Genomic DNA, 21,354 nt, shown 5'->3' with positions numbered 1-21,354 from the left:
GTAGAAACAATATGATATGTATTCTATATAATGAATTTATTAAATGCCTATAGACTTGAAATTTAAAAAGAAAAAGCCTTAAAATTCAATAAAGTTTAAATAATTTGAAACAGTATCTCAAACTATTAGGGCAGGATTTTCAATTTCTGATACATTTTGGTCAAAGAGAGTACTCTTTATGTTTTAGTTGTGAAGTATTATAGACAATGTCTTTAATAATATTTTATTAACCAGTAGGATACCAGAGTTAAATAATAGAATTTTGTGCACTGCACATGAAAAGTATATTAAATCTAGAACTAGCATGTAGGCAAATGGTATAAACATGTATTAAATTTACTCCCATTTGCATGTTAAGAGATCAAACAAATTTCAAAGATGTTTGTTGCATGTAGACCATGAAGGAGAGATTAGAGAATCTTGACTTGACTTGGTTCAAAACTAAGCTGATTTTAAAGTCTGCCTCTGGTGTATAAAGATGAAAATGATCTTCAAATTATATTATATTCATCCAGAACTGACACCTTTCCCTAAGCAATCCTTACAGACATCTTTTAAAAGAAGTTGATTTTTATTTCTGTTACTGAATTCTAAAAAATAGCTTAACTATGACAAGTTCAAGTCACATTTAATGATTATTCATCAAATGTATTAATGTACAACGTTGGAGATTGACCCACACACTTTCAAAATCTGTTTTTTTCTTTTCCACACATAAAAATGAATCTTTGACCTCCTAAATGGATAGTTTTCATGCTGTTGACAATATCAGAAATTTGTTTCTCTCAATAACTGTGCATTGCTGTTGCAAAATCAATGTGTCTACATATATAAAGTATCTTCATTTTGAGCATGGTATATGGCAATGTCCATTAGAAACTCATAATTCACACAGAAAAAATAACATTTAAGAATTTGAATGTTTATGGGAGGTAAAATTTCTATTGCATTCAAGCAACATAAGAATATTTTTTAAAAAGTATATCTGGGTCCTCTTTTTTTTTTTTGCCAGAGTGTCTTAGCTTTCCATGCCTAAAATACTGTCATGGGCACTTCAGCCAGATCCGAATGCCTTAAGGGCTGATTCTGAGGCCAGAGTGCTGTTTAGGACATCTGCCATTCTATGAGTCTGCTGTGTATCCCGCTTCCCATGTTGGATCGTTCTCTCCCTTTTTGATTCTATCAGTTAGTATTAGCAGACACTAGTCTTGTTTGTGTGATCCCTTTGACTCTTAGACCTATCATTATGATCAATTATGAACTGAAATTGATCACTTGGACTAGTGAGATGGCATTGGTACATGCCACCTTGATGGGATTGTATTGGAATCCCCTGGAACATTTCTAACTCCACGATTTGGGGCAAGTACGATTGAGCATGTCCCAAATTGTACCTCTCCTCCCTTTATGTTCTGTGTGGGTGCAAACTGATGAAATCTTTACTTAATATATACTAAATCGATCTTCTGTATATAAAGATAATTGAAAATGAATCTTGATGTGAATGGAATGGGAGAGGGAGCAGGAGATGGGAGGGGTGCGGGTGGGAGGGAAGCTATGGGGGGAAAAAGCCATTGTAATCCATAAACTGTACTTTGGAAATTTATATTTACTAAATTAAAGTTTTAAAAAAGTATATCTGGTTGTAGTTGAGATCTGCATGTATTTTTTGCTAATTATTGAAACTTTTATAGGAATGGTGGTGTCATAATTAAACTATGGAATGAGAAGCTCATTTTAGTTTAAGGAGCATTAACTCCTTGTTGAGGCTTATCACTATGGCTGTTATACAAGTAATTCCATTCATATGAAATCCCATTTGGTACAAAATACAGTCAGGATTTTCAGACAGAAGGCAACGGATAAGGCAAGTAGGAACCCTTTAAATCTATTTTTCAAACTATACATATATTTTTTGTCTGTAACTCAAATGTATTGATATAAATCCCTAAGGTAGAGGGACAGAATCAGATTTGACATAATTATGATAAATGATTAATCTTCATTGTGTTTTAAAGCTGATATGGCCTCTACATTTTACTTGCAAAGTCATATTACTATGGAAGCAATACACCTTTTGCTATATTTTTAATTTGGAGAAAATCTATTCAGCCCTTTTATGCAGACTGAGTGGATAAAAATTATCAGTAAGATCAGTGCAAGTTAATTATTGGTAAAAATCAATCTTTTATGCTAAACACAGCCCATAAGTTTTACAAATTATCCATTTATTTATTTGAGATACAGAGAGAGCTATAACCTATTGATTCATTCCCAAAATGCTTGCAACTGTTGGCCAGAGATATGCTGGGCCAAAGTTGTAAGACAAAAATGCAATCCAGGTCTCCCATCTGGGTGGCAGGAGCCCAATGGGCTGCGTTATCGGGAAGGTAGAGTCAGGAACCTGAGAGGGGTGTACATCCAAGGCACTCTGATACAGGTTCTGAGCATCCTAACTGGCATCTTAACCACTAGGCCAAATGCCCGTCCTGCTCATCAATTTGTAAAAATGCAGGTTTCTGCGCATAAGGCTATTTAGTGTGAGGACATCAGCAAAGAAGGAAAATAATGATAGTAACAGTGGAGAAATTGCCTGTTGCCTCAGTTACTGTGACAGCAGCAGCCTTTGTGTTGCTGTTTAACAGACTGGCGGCCAGAGGAAAGGGCTCCCACGCATGGGGGATGAGGAGTTTGAGTTTGATGAGGCAATGGACATGTGAAATAAAAGTTATCAACATGGGGACAGCACTGAGGTATACTGTGTAAAGTGCCGGCATCCCATATGGGTGCCGGTTCATGTCCCAGCTGCTCCACTTCCAATCCAGCTCTCTGCTAATGCACCTGAGAAAGCAGTAGAAGATGGCCCAAGTCCTTGGCACCCCACATCCATGTGGGAGATCCGGAAGCAGCTTCTGGCTCCTGGCTTCAAATCAGCCCAGCTCTGGCCATTGTGGCCATTTGCGGAGTGAACCAGTGGATGGAAGATCTCGATCTCTCTCTCGATTCTTTCTCTCTCTCTCTCTCTTTCTGCTACTGCCTCTCTGTAATTTTGCCTTTCAAATAAATAATAATAAATCTTAAAAAAATTTAAAAATGCATTAAAGTGTATGTGTTCCAATAATTATTTTTTCCTATAATACACATAACAGCTTGAAGTGCATGTGTCCCAATAATTATTTTTTCCTATAATACACGTAACAGCTTCAAAGATAAAAGTCAACAGAACTTGGAACTACAGTAGCAAATTCATTATTGGAAGAAAATTCTATTCTTTTCTAGGAGACACCTGAGGGAGTGTTGTCAACAAAGTAGTGAACAGGAATTTCTATCTCTCATTCCCTCACAGAAACACCAATTTTAGAAACATTAGTAGATAAAAAATACCTTCATAAGAGTTGCAGAATTCAGTCCATATAGCTCAGTGCTGAGAGAAAGTCCTTCAACTCAGGAGTTGTCAAATGAGGGGACAAAGAGTAAAGCATACATTCAATCTTGCCATAGGTCTTATTGTTTGGCCTGCCCCCTTGGACCCTGGTTCCTCCAGGCACCAAGCCTACACTGAGACCCATAATTAAACTGTCAAAGGCCAAAAGCAAAGATAGAGTTTTGAAATAGCAAGAGAAAATGGACTCATCACAAAAGTGGACCTCCATAAGACTATGATATCTCAGTAGAAATTTTGTAGGCTAATGAAAGTGGTATAGCATATTCAAAACATTGAGAAAAAATGATAACCAAAGAGCTATATATGACAAAACCGTTTTTTACAAATGAAAAACATATAAAGACTCTCCCAGAAAAAAGTAAATTTGAACTGTCACTACTAGACTTGCTTTGTGTGAAGTACTAATAGAGTTCAACTTGAAATCAAAGTATGCTCATCAGCAATACAAAAATATGACATTACAAACCTCATTGGTAAAAGTAAATATGTAAACAAATGTAGAATTATGTGATATTATATAATGGTACATAAATCAGTTTTAATATTGGCAAAAAGTTAAAATATATTTATAATAACTACAGCCACAAAATTGGTTATTCAATTCCTAATAAAAATAAAAAATGACTTTTATCATCAGTAACCTGAAGTGTGTATAGGCAAGTAGTAAAATTTTTTTGTACACAAGTGAAGTTCCTGTCTACTCAGAATAGACAGTTTTCTGTCTTTTGATGTAATGATTATTGCGCTTATATTTTGAATGCATTTCTTTTTGTCACTGTCTCCCTTTCTCTAAAAATTTTTGTGAACTGCTGATGAAGATTTCACCTCAACTAAATTTTCTGGCTATGGCCTAACTCATGATTATGGGGAAGGTAGGGTGATATGGGTTGATTTAAATAGTACAGATATATTAATACAACAGGTCGAATATGTGGGGAGCAACTGGGAGCAACTCGGACTAGACTAAGTTACTGGAATTAAGACTTATTCTATGCATCTGCTCTCCCACAATATGGCGCTGGGAGAGGAGGAAACAGCTTCTACACAGCTGCCTCCAGTTCAACCAATAAACTGTAGGACCTGCTCCTGATTGCAGGAGAGCTGTGTGCTCGGCGTGTGGGTAGCAGAGTTGGGATTGGTGGAAGAGGACTATAAAGGAGGAGAGAGACAACATGCACCAGGAACATCTAAGAGGAACATCTGAAGGAACACCTGAGCAGCCCCCGAGAGAGCCGGCCGGCGGTGTGCCACTCCCCTGCGGAAGTGGGGGAAAGTGGCTAGGGGGAACCGCCCTTCCACGGAGGTGGAAGGGACGGTAGCCAACCCGGGAAGAACCAGCAGCAAACCCGGGGAGGGCCGAGCAGACAAAAGAACAGTGCAGGGTCTTGTGTCGTTCCTCCACAAAGAGGGGGAGCGACATAATGGTGCCGTGACTCGGATATGAAGCCTAGGCAGGGTTCAGTGTCGCTCCTCCACGAAGAGGGGGAGCGACATAATGGTGCCGTGACTCAGATATGAAGCCTAGGCAGGGTTCAGTGTCGCTCCTCCACGAAGAGGGGGAGCGACAGGATAGATAATGTTTTGATTCCCTTAACAACAGAGTCTATGTCTTGCTATATTTTTTTATCATCTCTGGGGTTGGACAATAATACCTGGTAGCAAATATGCTTGCTCCACTGTTGTTAAATGATAAAGATATTAAAGTGATGAATCGGAGTGGACACAGCAGAGAGGTCCTTGTCTTTTCATTTTACAAGGTTTGGTAGTTTTGTTGGACTCAAGACACAGATATGATAAAGATAAAGAGAGGATGTTGATGATGATGAAGATGATGACGATGATTCTGATGATGAGGAAACTGAAGAAAAAAGCCAATGAAGAAAGCCATACATGATACCCCAGCCAAAAAAGCACAAAAATCAAGCCAGAATGGAAAAGACCCAAAACCATCAACATCAAGATCAAAAGGTCAAAAATCCTTCAAGAAACAGGAAACATCTCCTAAAAATACCAAAAGGACCTAGTTCTGTAGAAGACATTAAGGCAACCATGCAAGTATAGAAAAAGGTGATGGTCTCTTCCCAAAGTGGAAGACAAATTCATCAATTATGTTGCTTCTGATGACTGACCAAGAGGCTATTCAAGATCTTTGGCAGTGAAAGAAGTTTCCTTAAGAAAATAGTTTAAACAGTTTGTTAAAATTTTCCATCTTATTTCATTTCTGTAACAGTGGTAGCTGGCTGTCCTTTTTATCATGCAGAGTGAGAACTTTCCCTACCATGTTTGATAAATGTCTAGGCCAATGTGTTGTCCAAAATGCCTGCTTAGTTTTTAAAGAGGGAATACCACCCTTTGCTTGGTTTTAAGTATGTATGAAATGTTATGACAGGGCAGTGTAGTAGTGGTGGTCAGACGGAAATGGTGGGGAGACAAAAACATACATGTGAAATAAACTCAGTATTTTAATAAAGTAAAAAAAAAAAGAAAGAGGCTGATGGGAAGAGAATCTTAGGATTATTACCTTCTATGTATCAAGTTTACTTAAAGAGGCCTATGTCAGGGAAGAAGGGAAAAACATGGGAAGGGAAAGGAAGGGAATAACATAGGGAAAAATAATCTCAGCTTCAATCCGCCTCTTCCATCATGACTTGCCATAGGATGAAAGCAACATATCTGATCAGTGACTTTTAGGGAAAACATGGCAGATGAGCAGATAGGCAGACCCTTTTCTTTTTTTCCTAATGTCTTGAGTTCAAGATTCACACTGTTTTCTCCCTCGTTGTATGGGTTGTTTGTCCCTGCAGAAAATCTACAACTGTCCAGTTTGGCATGAACTCACTCATGGTGGAAGACATAAGCCCAAATAGGTCCAAAGATCCTAGTCAACTTTCCAATTCACCTTTAGAATTAACAAAGCTAACATAATTTATTTCTATCTATTTCTTTTTTTAAAAGACTTATTTATTTATTTGAAAGTCAGAGTTACACAGAGAGAGGTCTTTCATCCGCTGGTTCGCTTCCCAATTGGCCGCAATGGCCAGGGCTGCGCCGATCTGAAGCCAGGAGCCAGGAGCTTCTTCTGGGTCTCCCATGTGGGTGCAGGGACCCAAGGACTTGGGCCATCCTTCACTGTTTTCCCAGGCCATAGCAGAGAGCTGGATCAGAAATGAAGTAGCTGGGACACAAACCAGCACCCATATGGGATGTCGGCACTGCTGGTGGGGCTTTACCGGCTACGCCACAGGGCCAGCTCCCTGCCTATTTCTATATTTGATTCTCAGTTGGCTTTAAACTTAGATGTGAGAAGATAATTCAGTGATTGATTTTCACTCCTAAATCCCTAGCAGGGTCCAAGCCAGACATTAGTACTTTAATTTCCACCATAAAGGATTTAAGAGATAGTAGGAAGCAAGAAAAATTGAATAGAGAACAAAACTGTTTTGGACATTATTTAATGTGCTGTGTAAACTGTAATTAAATTACACATGAAGGGGAAGGAGCAGGCATTATTTTGTCTATAGCAAAGACAAATGGAATTCAGACTTTCTGGTCAGATTTGTGTCTTCATAACACAATACATAGGGAAGGAGGGGCAAGTAGGAAGACAGAGTGCAAGCATTGGTTATGCTCTTGGAATACGGGCAGGGAAAGGAACCAAGTTACTGCATATGCCTTTAAGGAGAGGATGAGGTCAGTTTACAATTATTCAGGCACCAAGGAGACAGAGAAAATGTTGAAGACGAGAGGGGGTTTATCTAGTCTCCTTATGTATAGTAACAGCTCAGGAGAACAAAAAAGAAGAATCACAAATTAAAATATATTTAATAAAAAATAGATGAGCTTATTGAGTTTGGTCACATTGATCAGATAAAAAAAGATATTTTAAAGAGAAATAAAGGTGAAGATGAGCCCATAAACCTTCCATATAGTTATTTTCAATATTAAACATTCTTTTCTGTCATTAAAGGAAATTAAGCAGCACAATAAGTGCCATATCAAAAGTCATATTTTCAAGAGTTATTTGAGAAGATTGCTTACTTAATACAAGTTTCAAAGTTCCAAAAGTGATGTGGTAGCTTTCTTAAGCCCCTGATTATTTAGGATGAAGTTAATTTTTTAATACATTTTAGTTGATTTATAATATTAGAATTACAGTTTCTTTAGTTTGCAACCTGCTAAGAGTACAGCTTATGCAATTTAAATTAGCAAGTCATATTAAAAGGGTTCCTATGTACAAGCATTTTTATCTTACTTTATGCTTAGTGTTGCATATCTACCATTTTAATAAGTATTTAATGGTGCAATGCAATATTGTTAACCATAGGCAGTATGATATCTACAGATCTCTAGAAATTATTCATTTTGCACCATTGAAACATTATACCCACTGAAAAACACTTTCCATTGCCTGCAGACACTGAAACCACCACCCCACTCTGTTTCTATGAGTTTGACTATTTAAAATTCACAACTTAAACAGTATTATATAGTATCAGTCTTCCTGTGATTGGCTTATTTCAATTAGTATAATATTCTCCAGGTTCATCATGTTTTTACCTATTATAGAAATACTATTTTCTTAATGGTTAAATACTACTCCTTTACACACACACACACACACACACACACATAGAGTTTTCTTTGCTCATTCATCTGCTGATGGATATTTAGGTTGTTTCCATATCTTGACTGTTTTGACTACTTTCAATGAACATGTGAGTAACAGATATCTCTGTGAGATCATGATTTCAATTGTTTTAGATAAGTATCCACAAGTGGAATTGCTAGATCATATTGTAGTTCTGATTTTCATTTTTAAAGGAGCCATCATACTGTCTTCTGTAGTAGGTGTACCAACTTACATTCTCACCAAATTTTTGTTTAGTCTTGCCAATATTTGTTCTTTACTTAAAAAAAAAATAATAGCTATGCTGACAGGTATGAGGTGATGCCTCATTGTGGTTTTGAATTGTATTGCCCTTAGACTAGTGACGTTTAGCATTTTCAGATATAGTTCCTGACTGGCTACTTTCTTTGCAGAAACATTTATTCAAGTCTTTAGTCTATTTTAAATTAGGTTATTAGATTTTTTTAAATTATTGAGTTGTAGGAGTTTTTTTTTTTTTATGGATTTCAGAGATTAACCCCTTAGCACAGTTTGATGGCTGCCTTTTCCCACTTGTTGATTGTTTCCTTTGCTGTGAAGTTTTTGAGTTTGTTACATTTCCATTCATTTCTTTTTTTATTTTATTGTGTATGCGTTTGGTGTTATATCCATGAAATCATTGTAAGACCAATGTCATGAGAGGACCCTGTGCTGAGGAAGGATTTCTGACAAGAGGGTGTCCTGAACGTCCCTAGTGGCTTTGGTGCATCTGCTTCCACATTAAGAATCTTTCATTTAGTTTCTGTGGTCTCACAAAGAGAATTTGTCTATAGATCGCTGTGGCATTGACATGCCTGTGGGTGAAAGGGGGCTCCACAGCTCCCCTCTCTGCTATATTGCTGACGTTACTCAGTGTTACATTATTTATTTCAAGTGACCCACCACATATTTGGAGAGTTTACGCAAAGTTTGAGTATCACTTATCCAAAATGCTTAGAATGAGAAGTGTTTCGGATTTTTGGTTACTACTGGATTTTGCAATATTTTCATATATATAATTAGGTTTCTTGGGGATGAGACTCAAATCTAAACACCACATTCATTTATATTTCATATATAATTCAGACATACAGCTCAAAGGTAATTTTATATAGTATTTTCAGAGTGCCTGTATTTTGAATGCAACCTATCACATGAGGTCAGGTGTGAAATTTTCCACTTGTGGCATCATGTTGGCACTCAAAAAGTTTAAGATTTTGGAGCATTTCAGATACTGAATTTTCAGATTAGGGATACTCAACCTGTAACATATTTTAAATTGTTTGACTTGTAAGAAATGAGATACAATTTTATATGAAAAGTCGGAATGTAATATAAATGCATACAATACAGTTTATAATACAGATTTTACCTGAGTATTATATCAATGTCACTTTTTCTATTGATTTAACTAAACAAGCAACCAACAACAACAACAAAAAGATTCAAGGTTTTATTTCTAAATTTAAACCTCCTAGTAATGACTTTAATCATATTCCTTAAATCAGAAAAAGAGAATGAAGAAATTAAACTGAAAGGAAGAGGAAAGTATGTTACTGTCATTTTTTTCTCATTGTTGACAGAATCATAACCTATGTCTTATAAAACCAGTAATAACCATAATTGTCAATTTTTAGCTAACAACTATGTGAAGACAATAAATATAACAACTAACCACTCCTTAAGCACTAATTTGAATGCTATATTGGAAATGAAAAAAGAGATCTTCATATAATAGAACAATCAGCTACTTGCAATTCAAGAAGACTGAGTTTATATATATTATCATTTTTTATGTTCATGATTGTGGTTCTCTTACCTTGGCAATCTCCATAGAAGTTACATGGCTTTTTTTTCGGAATCACTAAAAATTCCAAGTCTGGGGTAGGAGCTAGTCCAAAAAAATTACCAATCAGTGTTACTTCTACTGTTTCTTCTATCCATTTCCTCGACTGACATTTTATGGTAACTACAAGACATAAAATTTTCCAGTTAATTTGACTACTTCCATTGGCATAAGTTAATTTGTCATTGCACTTGGCCTTAACATATACTCATACACGCAATATCTATACATATTGACATTTTGGAAGCAAATAAGGAGATTAACATGTAAAAATAGCATATCAAAAGATAAATCTGTAAGACACATAGTACATTATAAAAGTTTATATTTGTGTGTAGAAATTGGTTTAAATGCTGACATAGTTTTATCAATAACTAGGTGGCAATTTCTAACTTTTTAAAATCTTTCTGTTCAATATGATAATACTTTTATGATAATACACTAAATGCCTTCAAATACTTTTTAAAAAATAAATGTTATAATTTATTCTTTGAGAACATTTTAAAATATCTTCAAATTGATTATGTATTAGATATCTTAAAATTGATATTTAAATTATTTAGTTACAACATTTAAAATTCATTTTTAGTTATGTCTAAATTTATAAAATATACCTTTTAATAGCTAAAAATAAAATTGCAATGAGTTATTTAAAATTAGGATTAAATGTGATCAAATATTAATAGTATATAGCATTAAATATTTATATACATTTAAATTACTATATTTTCCTATTTCATGTGTGTAAAGTTATCAGTGTTCTTTTGAGCCTTCAAAATATTATTATTGTGTATGATTACTAATTATATAAAGAATGTATTCATGCATTCCTTTGACATTATATCCATAATACTATGAGGCCACGTGTACTTCAATCCACATAAATAAGAATATTATTTGTTCTAAATATATTATTTATTATTTTTTCTATGATTTATTGGAAAGGCAGAGCAACAGAGGAAGAGACAGAGAAATCTTCCATTTGCTGATTCAATCCTTAAATGCTTGCAGCAGCCAGGCCTGGGAAAGGCTGAAGCCAGAGGCTAGGAACTGCATTAGAGTCTCCTACATCAGTGGCAGGGAGTTGGTACTTGAGCCATCATTTGCTGCCTTCCAAGCTGTATTGAAAGTAGAGGTGGAGGCGGGGTTTGAACTGGGAACCCACTCAGATATGGGATGTAGGCATCCCAAATGATGGTTAAACTGCTATACCGCAACATGCATCTTGCATCCCCAAAATATCAGTTGTTGGACTTTTACCAAGTTAAATGCCTAACGAATATAAATTGAATGTAAGATAAAAGAGGAATCATAATGTTTTTAAAAGTTTCTGAAAAGCATTAAGTGGTGCATATAATGTATATATGCAATATACTCCCATAAATATATTATTTTCATATAAAATTAGATAAAACCATCAGATTTATGCATTTTTATAATGCATATGATACTTTTAATGTAAAGTATTATAATGAACTAATTATAAAATTCACAAATTTAATATTTTAGACAGAATAAATATGCTAAATGTAGAATAAAAGTACAAGTTAGATATAAAATAAAAGGTTTAAAATGGCTAAGAAAAATTACAAGCTTTTATAATTAGCTTCAGTCTCAAAGCATTAAATTGGAAATTAGAGTGATCAAAACTATAATTAATATCATGTCATTGGTTTTGTCCTATAAATTGTTGGGAAATTATTGCCTTGGCAATGCAAGGATCACTCAGTCACAATGGATTCACATTCCATTGTTTTTTGTGAGAAGCAGTGGGTCCTTTTCCAATTATCTGCCCCACTGGGCAGTAATAAATAAGAATTCACAAAGAGAAAAAGTGGCTCACAGAACAAAAGTATCCTGAGCTTGGGAATAACTTGAGTGACATACATAAAAAAGAAAAGAAATAATAAACTTTGACAGTGATACAGCTGAGTGAGAAAACAGTAGGTTATGTCTGATGAGTTATTAAATAAAATATGAAGATAGACTGTACAGAAAGTAAATAATATGTATTCATAAAATTATACCCACTTGCTTCTCAAGGGCATTATAGAGAAATATAATACCAGCACAGATTCTATATTTTGAGTAAAATTATTTAATAACTAATATAAGTCTAATTCAGGATACTGATGTTACTACTAAAATATGCTAATTTCACAGAGGCAATTTACAGAACTCACATCTACTTTAAAAATCAGGTAATTGCTCAGAAAAGAGACTCAAAGGAAAATGTTCAGAAACTTGTTTAACTTTCTTTGAATAAGAATGTGTAAGAAATTTATATTTTTAGATTATCAAAGGCTTTATTTTAGACTGAAGAATTCTGCTTTAAATCTTTAATCTGGGAAAAACAAAACCATTTCTGCAGTAGGCACAAACAACATGACTATTAGAATTCCAACAGAGTAGTGTCTAGGCTTTATTACATCACTTTGATCAAATGACTGCATATTTTAAATTTTAAATAGTTCAGCTCTATGGAAAGTACAAAATCAGCTCTCTCCTAGAAGGAAATAAAAGAAATGTTTTGACATATTTGTGAAGCATTGTGAAGACACTTTAGTATATGTGAAATATTTATGTATGTGTTGCTAGTTTTTAACTCAAGAATAAAAATGCTTCAAGCAAAACAAATGATATTTATTGTCAAAGGTAAGACTATATATGTGGATTTTTACTCTAGTTAATACTAAACTATACAAGGCCATACATGTAGTCTTGGCTTTCCAATGTAAATAGGGAAATCATCTATTTACAAACAAAATTTACTAGTTTTCCCCTCTTTCTGAGTGTAGTGACAAAATTTGTACTGGTGGAAGTATAATTCTTTTTAGTTGAAATGATTATTATGGGAAGAAAATGGAAAATTCAGAAATTTCAAGAATTCTTTTAACTCATCTGGTTTGCTCAAAGAGGGAGACCCTTTGCTTTGCAGAGCAATTCTGTGCATCTGAGTTGTGAACTACATCTAGAGCCTAGTAACGGTTGGAACATTAAATTTCACTGTACAGTTGTCTAAGCAGAATTTCATTTATTAGGCTGATTCTGGGAAGAAGATGGGAAAATCAAGAAATGCAGAAAAAGGGAGAAGAGTACTTGTGGAGAGAGAATACACAGAAACTTGAGAGAAGTCTGTTGAACATAGAGACGCTGAGAAAAAAGAAAGACATTTAAAGGCAGGGATTTATGTTGTGTGTAACTTGGAAAAGTAAATCTCCTTGAAAACTTCTTTATATTTTGGCCCACGCCAGGGCTCACTATGCTAATCATTCGCATGTGGCACTGGCACTCTGGGTTCTAGTCCCAGCTGGGGCACCGGATTCTGTCCCGGGTGCTCCTCTTCCAGTTCAGCTCTCTGCTGTGGCCCAGGAAGGCAGTGGAGGATGGCCCAGGTGCTTGGGCCCTGCACCCCATGGGAGACCAGGAGAAGCACCTGGCTCCAGGCTTCGGATTGGCTCAGCGCACCGGCTGTGGTGGCCATTTGGGGGGTGAACCAACGGAAAAGGAAGACCTTTCTCTCTGTCTCTCTCTCTCACTGTCTAACTCTGCTTGTCAAACAAAACAAAACAAAACAAAACAAAACAAAAAACAAAAAAAAACCTACTTTGTATTTCAACTGATTTAGAGGAATATCATAAATGTTTTGGTCAAAAACAACTAAATGGATGAATTAGCATGAGAAAGAGTTAGATAAAAGCTGAAATGTGATGATTAGTTGTGAACTGAAAACAAAAGTACTTTGGAATCTTAGAGATCTTACACATCTAGTGCAGGGCTCAATGGGTAAAGGGGTCTGACATAATTTCATTTCAACGTGAGTCTAGTATCTTCACCAACAGGAAGAAGATATGAAATAGTTAGGTTTTGTGGATTAGTCATTGCGCTGATTGTTGGGAGAATGAGTTTCTCTTCCAGCACTCTCAAATGCAGTGGAGGTTACTTCACTACTTATTTTAACTGGACCTCAAATTTTGTATCCATGTAAAGAAGAAATGGGGTTATAAGATGTCTAAAGTGCCTTGGAATTTTGGTGTTTTCTGACTCTAGAATATACTTACTTTGAGGACCTTTCGGAAGTGGCGCCTGTGGGAGTCCAATAATAGGGTATATCCAGTGTATTGCTGGGATTTCTTTGGTATATATTCCCAAATTTCTAAACAGAAATTAAAATAATAAGAGTGAGCAAAAAGAGAAAACTTTCAATATTAGCCTTAAAGAGTTCACTCTTTATTAATTTAATAGCATTTTAGTAATTTAATTTAGTGATTTAAAATTTGGCAAAGAGAAAATGATGAAATAAAAATGGTTTTTGAAAATGTTGATTTAACAAACGTTTCAGAGGAAACCCTGGAAAATCAGCACAAAGAAAACCATATTAAAATCATTATGAGATGTAAAGTTAAAATATAAGAGCTTTTTTCCCTATTTTTAAAATATTACTTTGGTACTTTTTGATGTGACTTGACTAGTATTAATGAGTGATAATAAAGTCTTCATGAGCTATATATTCCAAACCAGACAGGGAAAGCAAATAACAGCAAAAAAAATACCCTGAAGTACAAGACTGTGGAAAGTGATGAGGAATTCACTTTTGGGAGCTTCCAAGGTCAAAGAAAGAGGATACGTCCAAATAGTCTGGGCCCATCATACAACACTAGGAATATGACAGTTCTATAAAATATTTCTGATCAGTGTAGAAGATGGCATATTTTTGTTAAAATAGAATGCAGGACACTGCAAACAGGGCCAGTTGTGTCTGTGACATGTGGAATCACATAAGACCCCATAGCATAGTTAGAAGGGTTCTATGTTTCTTAACTACTATAAATATCTTGAAATTCTTAGTAAATTTTGAACAAGGATATTCTCACTCTCATTTTGCATTGGGACTCACATATTATTTTAGCAAACCTTGAGAGTAAGTGTGGTGAAATGCATGATAGAATGAATACTAATGGGGTTGACACTGTGGCGTAGTGGGTAAAGCTGCCGCCTACAGTGCTGGCATCCCATATGGGCACCAGTTTGAGTCCTGGCTCCACTTCTGTTCCAGCTCTCTGCTATGGCCTGGGATAAGCAGTAGGAAATGACCCAAGTCCTTGGGCCGCTGCGCCTGCATGGAGACCCTGAAGAAGCTCCTGGCTCCCGGCTTTGGATTAGCACATCTCCAGCCATTGCAACTATTTGAGGAGTGAAACAGCAGATGGAGGATCTCTGTCTCTCTGTCTCTCTGTTTCTCTCTCTCTGCCTCCTTGTAATAAATATTTTTTTTAAAAAAAGAATGAATACCAATGGTACCATGGTAAAGAATTTCTTAAAATGTAAGTAAAAATACACACATGTAAGACAAAGTAAGAGTTTATTTTTAATGAGTATTTCTGGACCATTATTTAATTAAACTATAAGCATGGATACAACATTTAAACTCTGCACCATTATTGAAGTTTGGTTAAATTCCAGCTAGGCTGAAAGGGTGCAAATTACCTGCATCCTGGCAACAGCGTGATGTCTCCTAGTCATAGCAATATCTTTTCAGGATATTATATTCATCAGGCAAAATATCATCATTTAGTGAATGCTATAACCACAAGTCCTATACTTTGCCCAAACAAGCTGATCAAGGATTTCCTCTGGATGTTGATCATTTGTCTCACCAGTCACTTTTTTTGTTGTTATGGTTAATCAAGAGTCCCTTTGTATGTCTCTGACCAATATATTAATAATGATACTTCAGATTAAATTTGTTCATCACTCAGGACTTTTAATCAGTAATTACATAAATCATATCCATATACCAAATAAGTTTTACTCCTCTGAACATACAAAGTTCAGCAATTTTAGAGTATATGAAATCATGAGATTTTTCCATACACACACACACACGTATATATGTACATATATATATAAGTATAAAAGAAACTTATCACAACAGTGCCAGTCAAAAATGAAATATCATTCTCCCTCAATGTCTTTATTTAATATTACCTTTTTGTGTTTTCATCCAATTCATCAAAATTGTCTATAGACCAATTTTTTCTATTAGCTTTCTTCATCTGAATAATGATCATTGTTTTGTGTAATTTCATAATTTGTGGCATAAAAAATAATGGGATATCTATAATTCCTTGAGGAGGCAATGAAACTCCTGTAAAACATGCAAAATTAACTTAAATGCAATAAATACTTACAGAATATAATTTTAAAAGCAGAAAGTAATCACCTAATTGTCTTATTGATCATCAATTTTTCAAAATTGCTTTTGAATGAACAATACATTATGCTAAATTTCCTTTACTATTTTTCCTCAAATGTCAATAATCTTATTAAAAACCATATTTTATCCCGAGGTAAGAAGTTTCTCTTTAGGGCATTGGAAAGACTAGGGAAATATTGGAGGTAATGGCTGGTGTTTCCCAGAGTGATGAAAGAATCATAAAACCCATGAGTCTTTTCAAGTCTTGCCATATTTTACAGAGGAGAAGGTACAGTAAATTTTGGTCCTTTCATTTTGTGTTTATTGTGTTCTAGAGCCTAACAGATCCAGCTCCCTGCTTGTGCTCTAAAATTGCTGGCAGGAAAAATTGTTCATTGATCTAACTCATCCAAGGGGAAAGCCAGAATCAGCTATGTGTGAAAGAAAGGAGCCTCCCGACTGTGAAAACCAGAAGACAGAAAAATTGACAGTATTTATCAGTGTTCTGATGTATTAGTATTTTCCAACCTTACAAAACATAGTAACTGCCTGAGAAACTTGTTATATATGCAGCTTGTTGAACTCTAACCCTAGGGATTCTGATTTATTCAGCTTCAACTGAAGCCCAGGAAGCTGCTTGCTTAAGTAGCACCTCATGAGATCCAGAAGCAGATGGTCCTGAGACTACACTATGAAACAAACAAACACACAAACAATCAACAAAAAGACTACCTTTTGACCAAGTATTGTGCGGTTGGTAGAGTGGTGTTTCAGGCCCTTTATAACAGTGGCAGTTTCCAAGCTATATGTGTCTACTTTTGTTTTGAAGAGCAACACTATGTACTTCTTTATAAGTTAATAAGAGATTATAGAATGCACTCTTTATTTTTATTATAAAACTTATAGCAATCAAATCTATTTTTTCCTCAAATGAGAATACTAAACTATTAAGAAAATCAAGAATGGAAATATAAAATGGCCCCCTTACAGAGCATTTCAAAAATTATTTTAAGTTTTCAATTTTTAAAATTTATTGCTTGAGAAAGTTGTCAATAGTGTTTATTGATTACTGACTACTTGATAGGTACTGTGCTAGGTATTTTCTAAGTAATATATCATTTAAATGTCATATATTAAGTGTTATTCATGTTTCTCAATTTAGAGATGAGATTGAGATTGAGACAGCTTGATTAAATAACTTGCCCAAAGTCCCATTGAAAGTATGTTATTTACTAAGATATACAAACAATTTCTATTATTTTGACTTTTTCTTTATGAACACTATATTTTATTGAATCACTGTTGTATGAAATAGACAGTTAAAACAAATATATTTCCTTTAAAAATCAATATTATACCATAAGATGGCCATGTAGCTTTATATAATTTATTTTATGCATTTATACATTTTGTGAGAAAGGTGTACATTGTTTGTGTTTATAAACCCTGATAATACATGTAATATCTGAAAACTGTTTAAAAATGACATTCATTTTATTATTATTGATTTTCTTTGGAAATTTGCTACCCCACAATTTCAATTAGCATCCAAATTTTTTCAGTGCACATTTAAAACAGCTATTTTGCTTGTTCTTCTGATGAAAGATGTTAGAAATTTTTACTCACTAATATCCTGTTTGAATATAGAGGTTGTACACTGTTTTAATGGGTATTGGGTTTCTTGTCTTTTACAAAGAAAATCTTCTCAAGAGAATAAACTTAACATAACCCTCATTTTAGCAATGAATGGATTTCATCCTGGGAGATTCATTTTTAATCGCTTTAGTGGTATTAAATTTCTGCTCCACAGTGCACAATTTATAATACTTAGTATGGCATTAGAAATGGCCTGTCAGGCAATCATAGAGACACTAAGAAATATGCTAGTACCCTAAGCCATGCTATTACTTTTGTTCTAGTGGTTTAGTTTAAATAAGAATATAATATAAGTTTTTACTTATAAACTATCAATTAATCAAAAGCAAGACTTTTCATTAGCTGTTTTCACACATCAAGTTTGTTTTCCATCTGAATACTTTGTATTTTCAGTAATTGATTTTTTTTAATGAATAAAACTTTTTTTTTTTATTTTTATTTTTTGACAGGCAGAGTGGACAGTGAGAGAGAGAGAGAGAAAGGTCTTCCTTTGCCGTTGGTTCACCCTCCAATGGCCGCCGCTGCAGCCGGCGCACCTTGCTGATCCGATGGCAGGAGCCAGGATCCAGGTGCTTTTCCTGGTCTCCCATGGGGTGCAGGGCCCAAGCACCTGGGCCATCCTCCACTGCACTCCCTGGCCATAGCAGAGAGCTGGCCTGGAAGAGGGGCAACCGGGACAGAATCCGGCGCCCCGACGGGGACTAGAACCCGGTGTGCCGGCGCTGCAAGGTGGAGGATTAGCCTATTGAGCCACGGCGCCGGCTCAGTAATTGATTTTTTAAAAAAGTCCTCAAATTACAAAAAAAGTGGAACAGTACTGTTAATATGGTGGCTTTCATTAGAGTCCTTTAATTGCTTATTCTGAGATGCTACAGATGGAATTGTCTCCTCCCAAAATTCATATGTTAAAGCCCTGTCCTGCAGTACTTCAGAAGGTGACTGTATTGGAAACAGGGCTTTAATGAGATGATTAATTTAAAAAAGGTTATCATGTCAGGCCCCAGCCCAATATGACTGTTGTTCTTATAAGAAGAGCCAATTTGGACACAGAGGTAGACATCAGGAACATGTGCACTGAAAAAACGTGCTGTTAGCCCAGAGAAAGAAGGTGACCATCTATAAGCCAAGAAGAGAGGCCTCAGAAGGAACCACACCTTCTGACACCGTGACCTTCAATTGTGAGAGACACATTTTGTTTGTTAAAGTCACCCCATCTGTTATATTTTCTTATGGCAGGCTGAGTAAATGAATACACGATATTATCTTTTCTATTTTATCCCAATGGGTGTGGGATAGATGTCATTAAATTTACTTATTGAGATTCGAAGCCAGGCTCACTAAAGATAGTGCAGAGAGAGAAACTTACCTAAACTGCTGTTTGGTTGCTAAAATGATGGGAAGGTTAGGGATGAAACATTCTTCCTTACTTACAATTCCCTGACTGAATGGAGGCATCGATTGAATATGGACAAGGGCATTTAGGTGAATTTTACTCCCGAAGGATTAGACACTATTATTGTTTTACTCTTTCATCTCATGTAGAGTTAGTCCAAAGAAGACACTATCAGAGGGACTAGTACAGAAAATGTAAGCATTAAGTGGAAGTTCATATTATTCCTCTGTGCAACTGGGAAAAATACAAGCTATATAACCACTGTCAGGGATGAGTAAGAAGTGTTTCATGCTAAAGCTACATGAGTGTTTAGAATATCTTTGGGATGTGGGCTTCATAACTGGCAACTTAACCTGCTGTGCCACAATGCTCACCCTCTTTTGATTTTTCAATACAGAAATATCTCCTGGCATAGGCACCAGGCCTCTTAGTTCCATCTGCAAAGATTTTGCCATTTAAAATAAGCCTTAAATTACTGTAATAAAATCCCTTTCAGTACACTATGTATTTTATATTCCTTTATCAAACTGATTTCTAGGCTTTATAAGAAGGAAATGTGTTTTGATAATGCGTGTTATGTTTTGTGCTTATATTTTTTCCTAAAATAATATTTTTTAGAAACTTAAAAAAAGATGTATTTATTCATTTGAAGAAGAGAGAGAGAGAGAGAGAGAGAGAGAGAGAGAGAGACTATCTCTTCCATCCACTGGTTCATTCCTCAAATGCCCACAACAGTTGAGGCATGGCCAGGATGAAGCCAGGAGTTGGGAACACCATCTGAGTCTCTCATGTGGATGGCAAGGAACCAAAGCCTTGGAGCATCATCTGATGCCTTCCCAAGCACATTAGCAGGGATCAGAAGCAGGGTAGCCAGGTCTCAAATCAGGCACTTTGATACAGGATGCAGGCATCCCAAGCAGTGGCGTACCTCACTGAGCCACAATGCTCACCCCTGGAATAAAATATCTGTATGGTCTTTCCTACCTAGTTCAATTATATATTTTTCCTTATAAATTACTGAAATTATAAAAATTATGTTAAAGAACTGAGTAATTTTCTTGTAAAGTAGCTAATTTTAATTTCAATTAAGGAACCCAGCATTGTGGTGCAGTCGGTTAAACTGGCACCTCCAATACCACCATACCGTATGAGCACCGGTTCCAGTCCCAGCTGTGCCACATCCCATCCAAATTCCTGTTAATGCTCCTGGGAAGACAGCAGAAGATGACCCAAGTGCATGGGCTCTCGCCACCCATGTGGGAGCCTCAGATGGAGTTCAGGCTTCTGGCTTTTGGCCTGCAGCTATTTGGGGAGTGAACTAGCAGATACAAAAATCTCTCTCTCTCTCTCTGTCTATAATTCTGCCTTCAAATAAATAAATAAATATTTAAAAAAGAAAAAAGTTCAACTAAAATTACTGATAAGAAATGCTAAGATAAAATAATGTCATCTACTACTGGTATTACTATTACTACAACTAATAAATCTTACTGATCCATCACCATGTCTTCTTTTCCCTACACTATACTAATAGGACTTTAAATCTCTGTTCCACTATTCACTGCGTCTGGGAATCTGAGAAACTTAAGCTCTAGGACGCTGAGAAAGTTATTTAAATTTCTACATGAGATTTTTCTCTTATGAAAAGGAAAGCTTATATACTTGTAGGCACCAAGGTTTTGTCATGGCAAAGGTATATGCAAATAATTCCATTTTCTACAATATTATTTTATTCTACACTATTTTATTCTTTCACATGATCCTTCAGATGATACTTATGCATTATAATAAGTCTGGGGGTAAAATAGTGAAGAAAACAAATCTCCTGCTTTCCTGAGTAATGAATTCCAGAATGTGTTAGGAAAAGAGAGTAGAAGAAGTAGCTATAATATAATATAGTATTATATATATATATGTATGTATATGTAGTGTTAAGTGAAAGGAGTAGAGAGTGATATGGATATTAATATAGGGTGCTCCTGGAAGGCTTCTCTGACTTGAGCAGAGTGCCTTAGGAAGTTTGAGAAGCAACATAGAAATCTAAACTAGCAATATTGAGATAACAGATGAGTCTAGATTTAGAGAAGAGGTCCAGGCTGAGGCTATCAATTTGGAAGTAGACATCTCATGTGTCACCAAATGAGATTTTATCAGGATAGGAAATAGGAGAAGA

At 35.5% G+C, this 21,354-nt stretch overlaps 1 protein-coding gene across 1 annotated transcript in view; it reads right to left on the bottom strand.

The window, feature by feature from the left end:
* The window catches only part of CFAP47 (cilia and flagella associated protein 47), a 375,387-nt gene that overhangs the window by 36,152 nt on the left and 317,881 nt on the right, over positions 1 to 21,354 (bottom strand). Inside the window, exons 60-62 of the mRNA XM_089324690.1 lie at positions 15,925 to 16,084; positions 13,998 to 14,092; positions 9,910 to 10,059 (exon numbers count right to left, since the gene is read on the bottom strand). Of these exons, the coding sequence (XP_089180816.1) occupies positions 9,910 to 10,059; positions 13,998 to 14,092; positions 15,925 to 16,084 (405 nt within the window). The remainder of the gene's footprint in view (positions 1 to 9,909; positions 10,060 to 13,997; positions 14,093 to 15,924; positions 16,085 to 21,354) is intronic.

This window comes from Oryctolagus cuniculus, chromosome X, assembly GCF_051225735.1.
Source record: "Oryctolagus cuniculus isolate XC-2025 breed Fujian yellow rabbit chromosome X, ASM5122573v1, whole genome shotgun sequence".
In the NCBI taxonomy this organism is placed as follows: domain Eukaryota; kingdom Metazoa; phylum Chordata; class Mammalia; order Lagomorpha; family Leporidae; genus Oryctolagus; species Oryctolagus cuniculus.
This window is presented reverse-complemented; position numbering and strand designations above follow the sequence as displayed.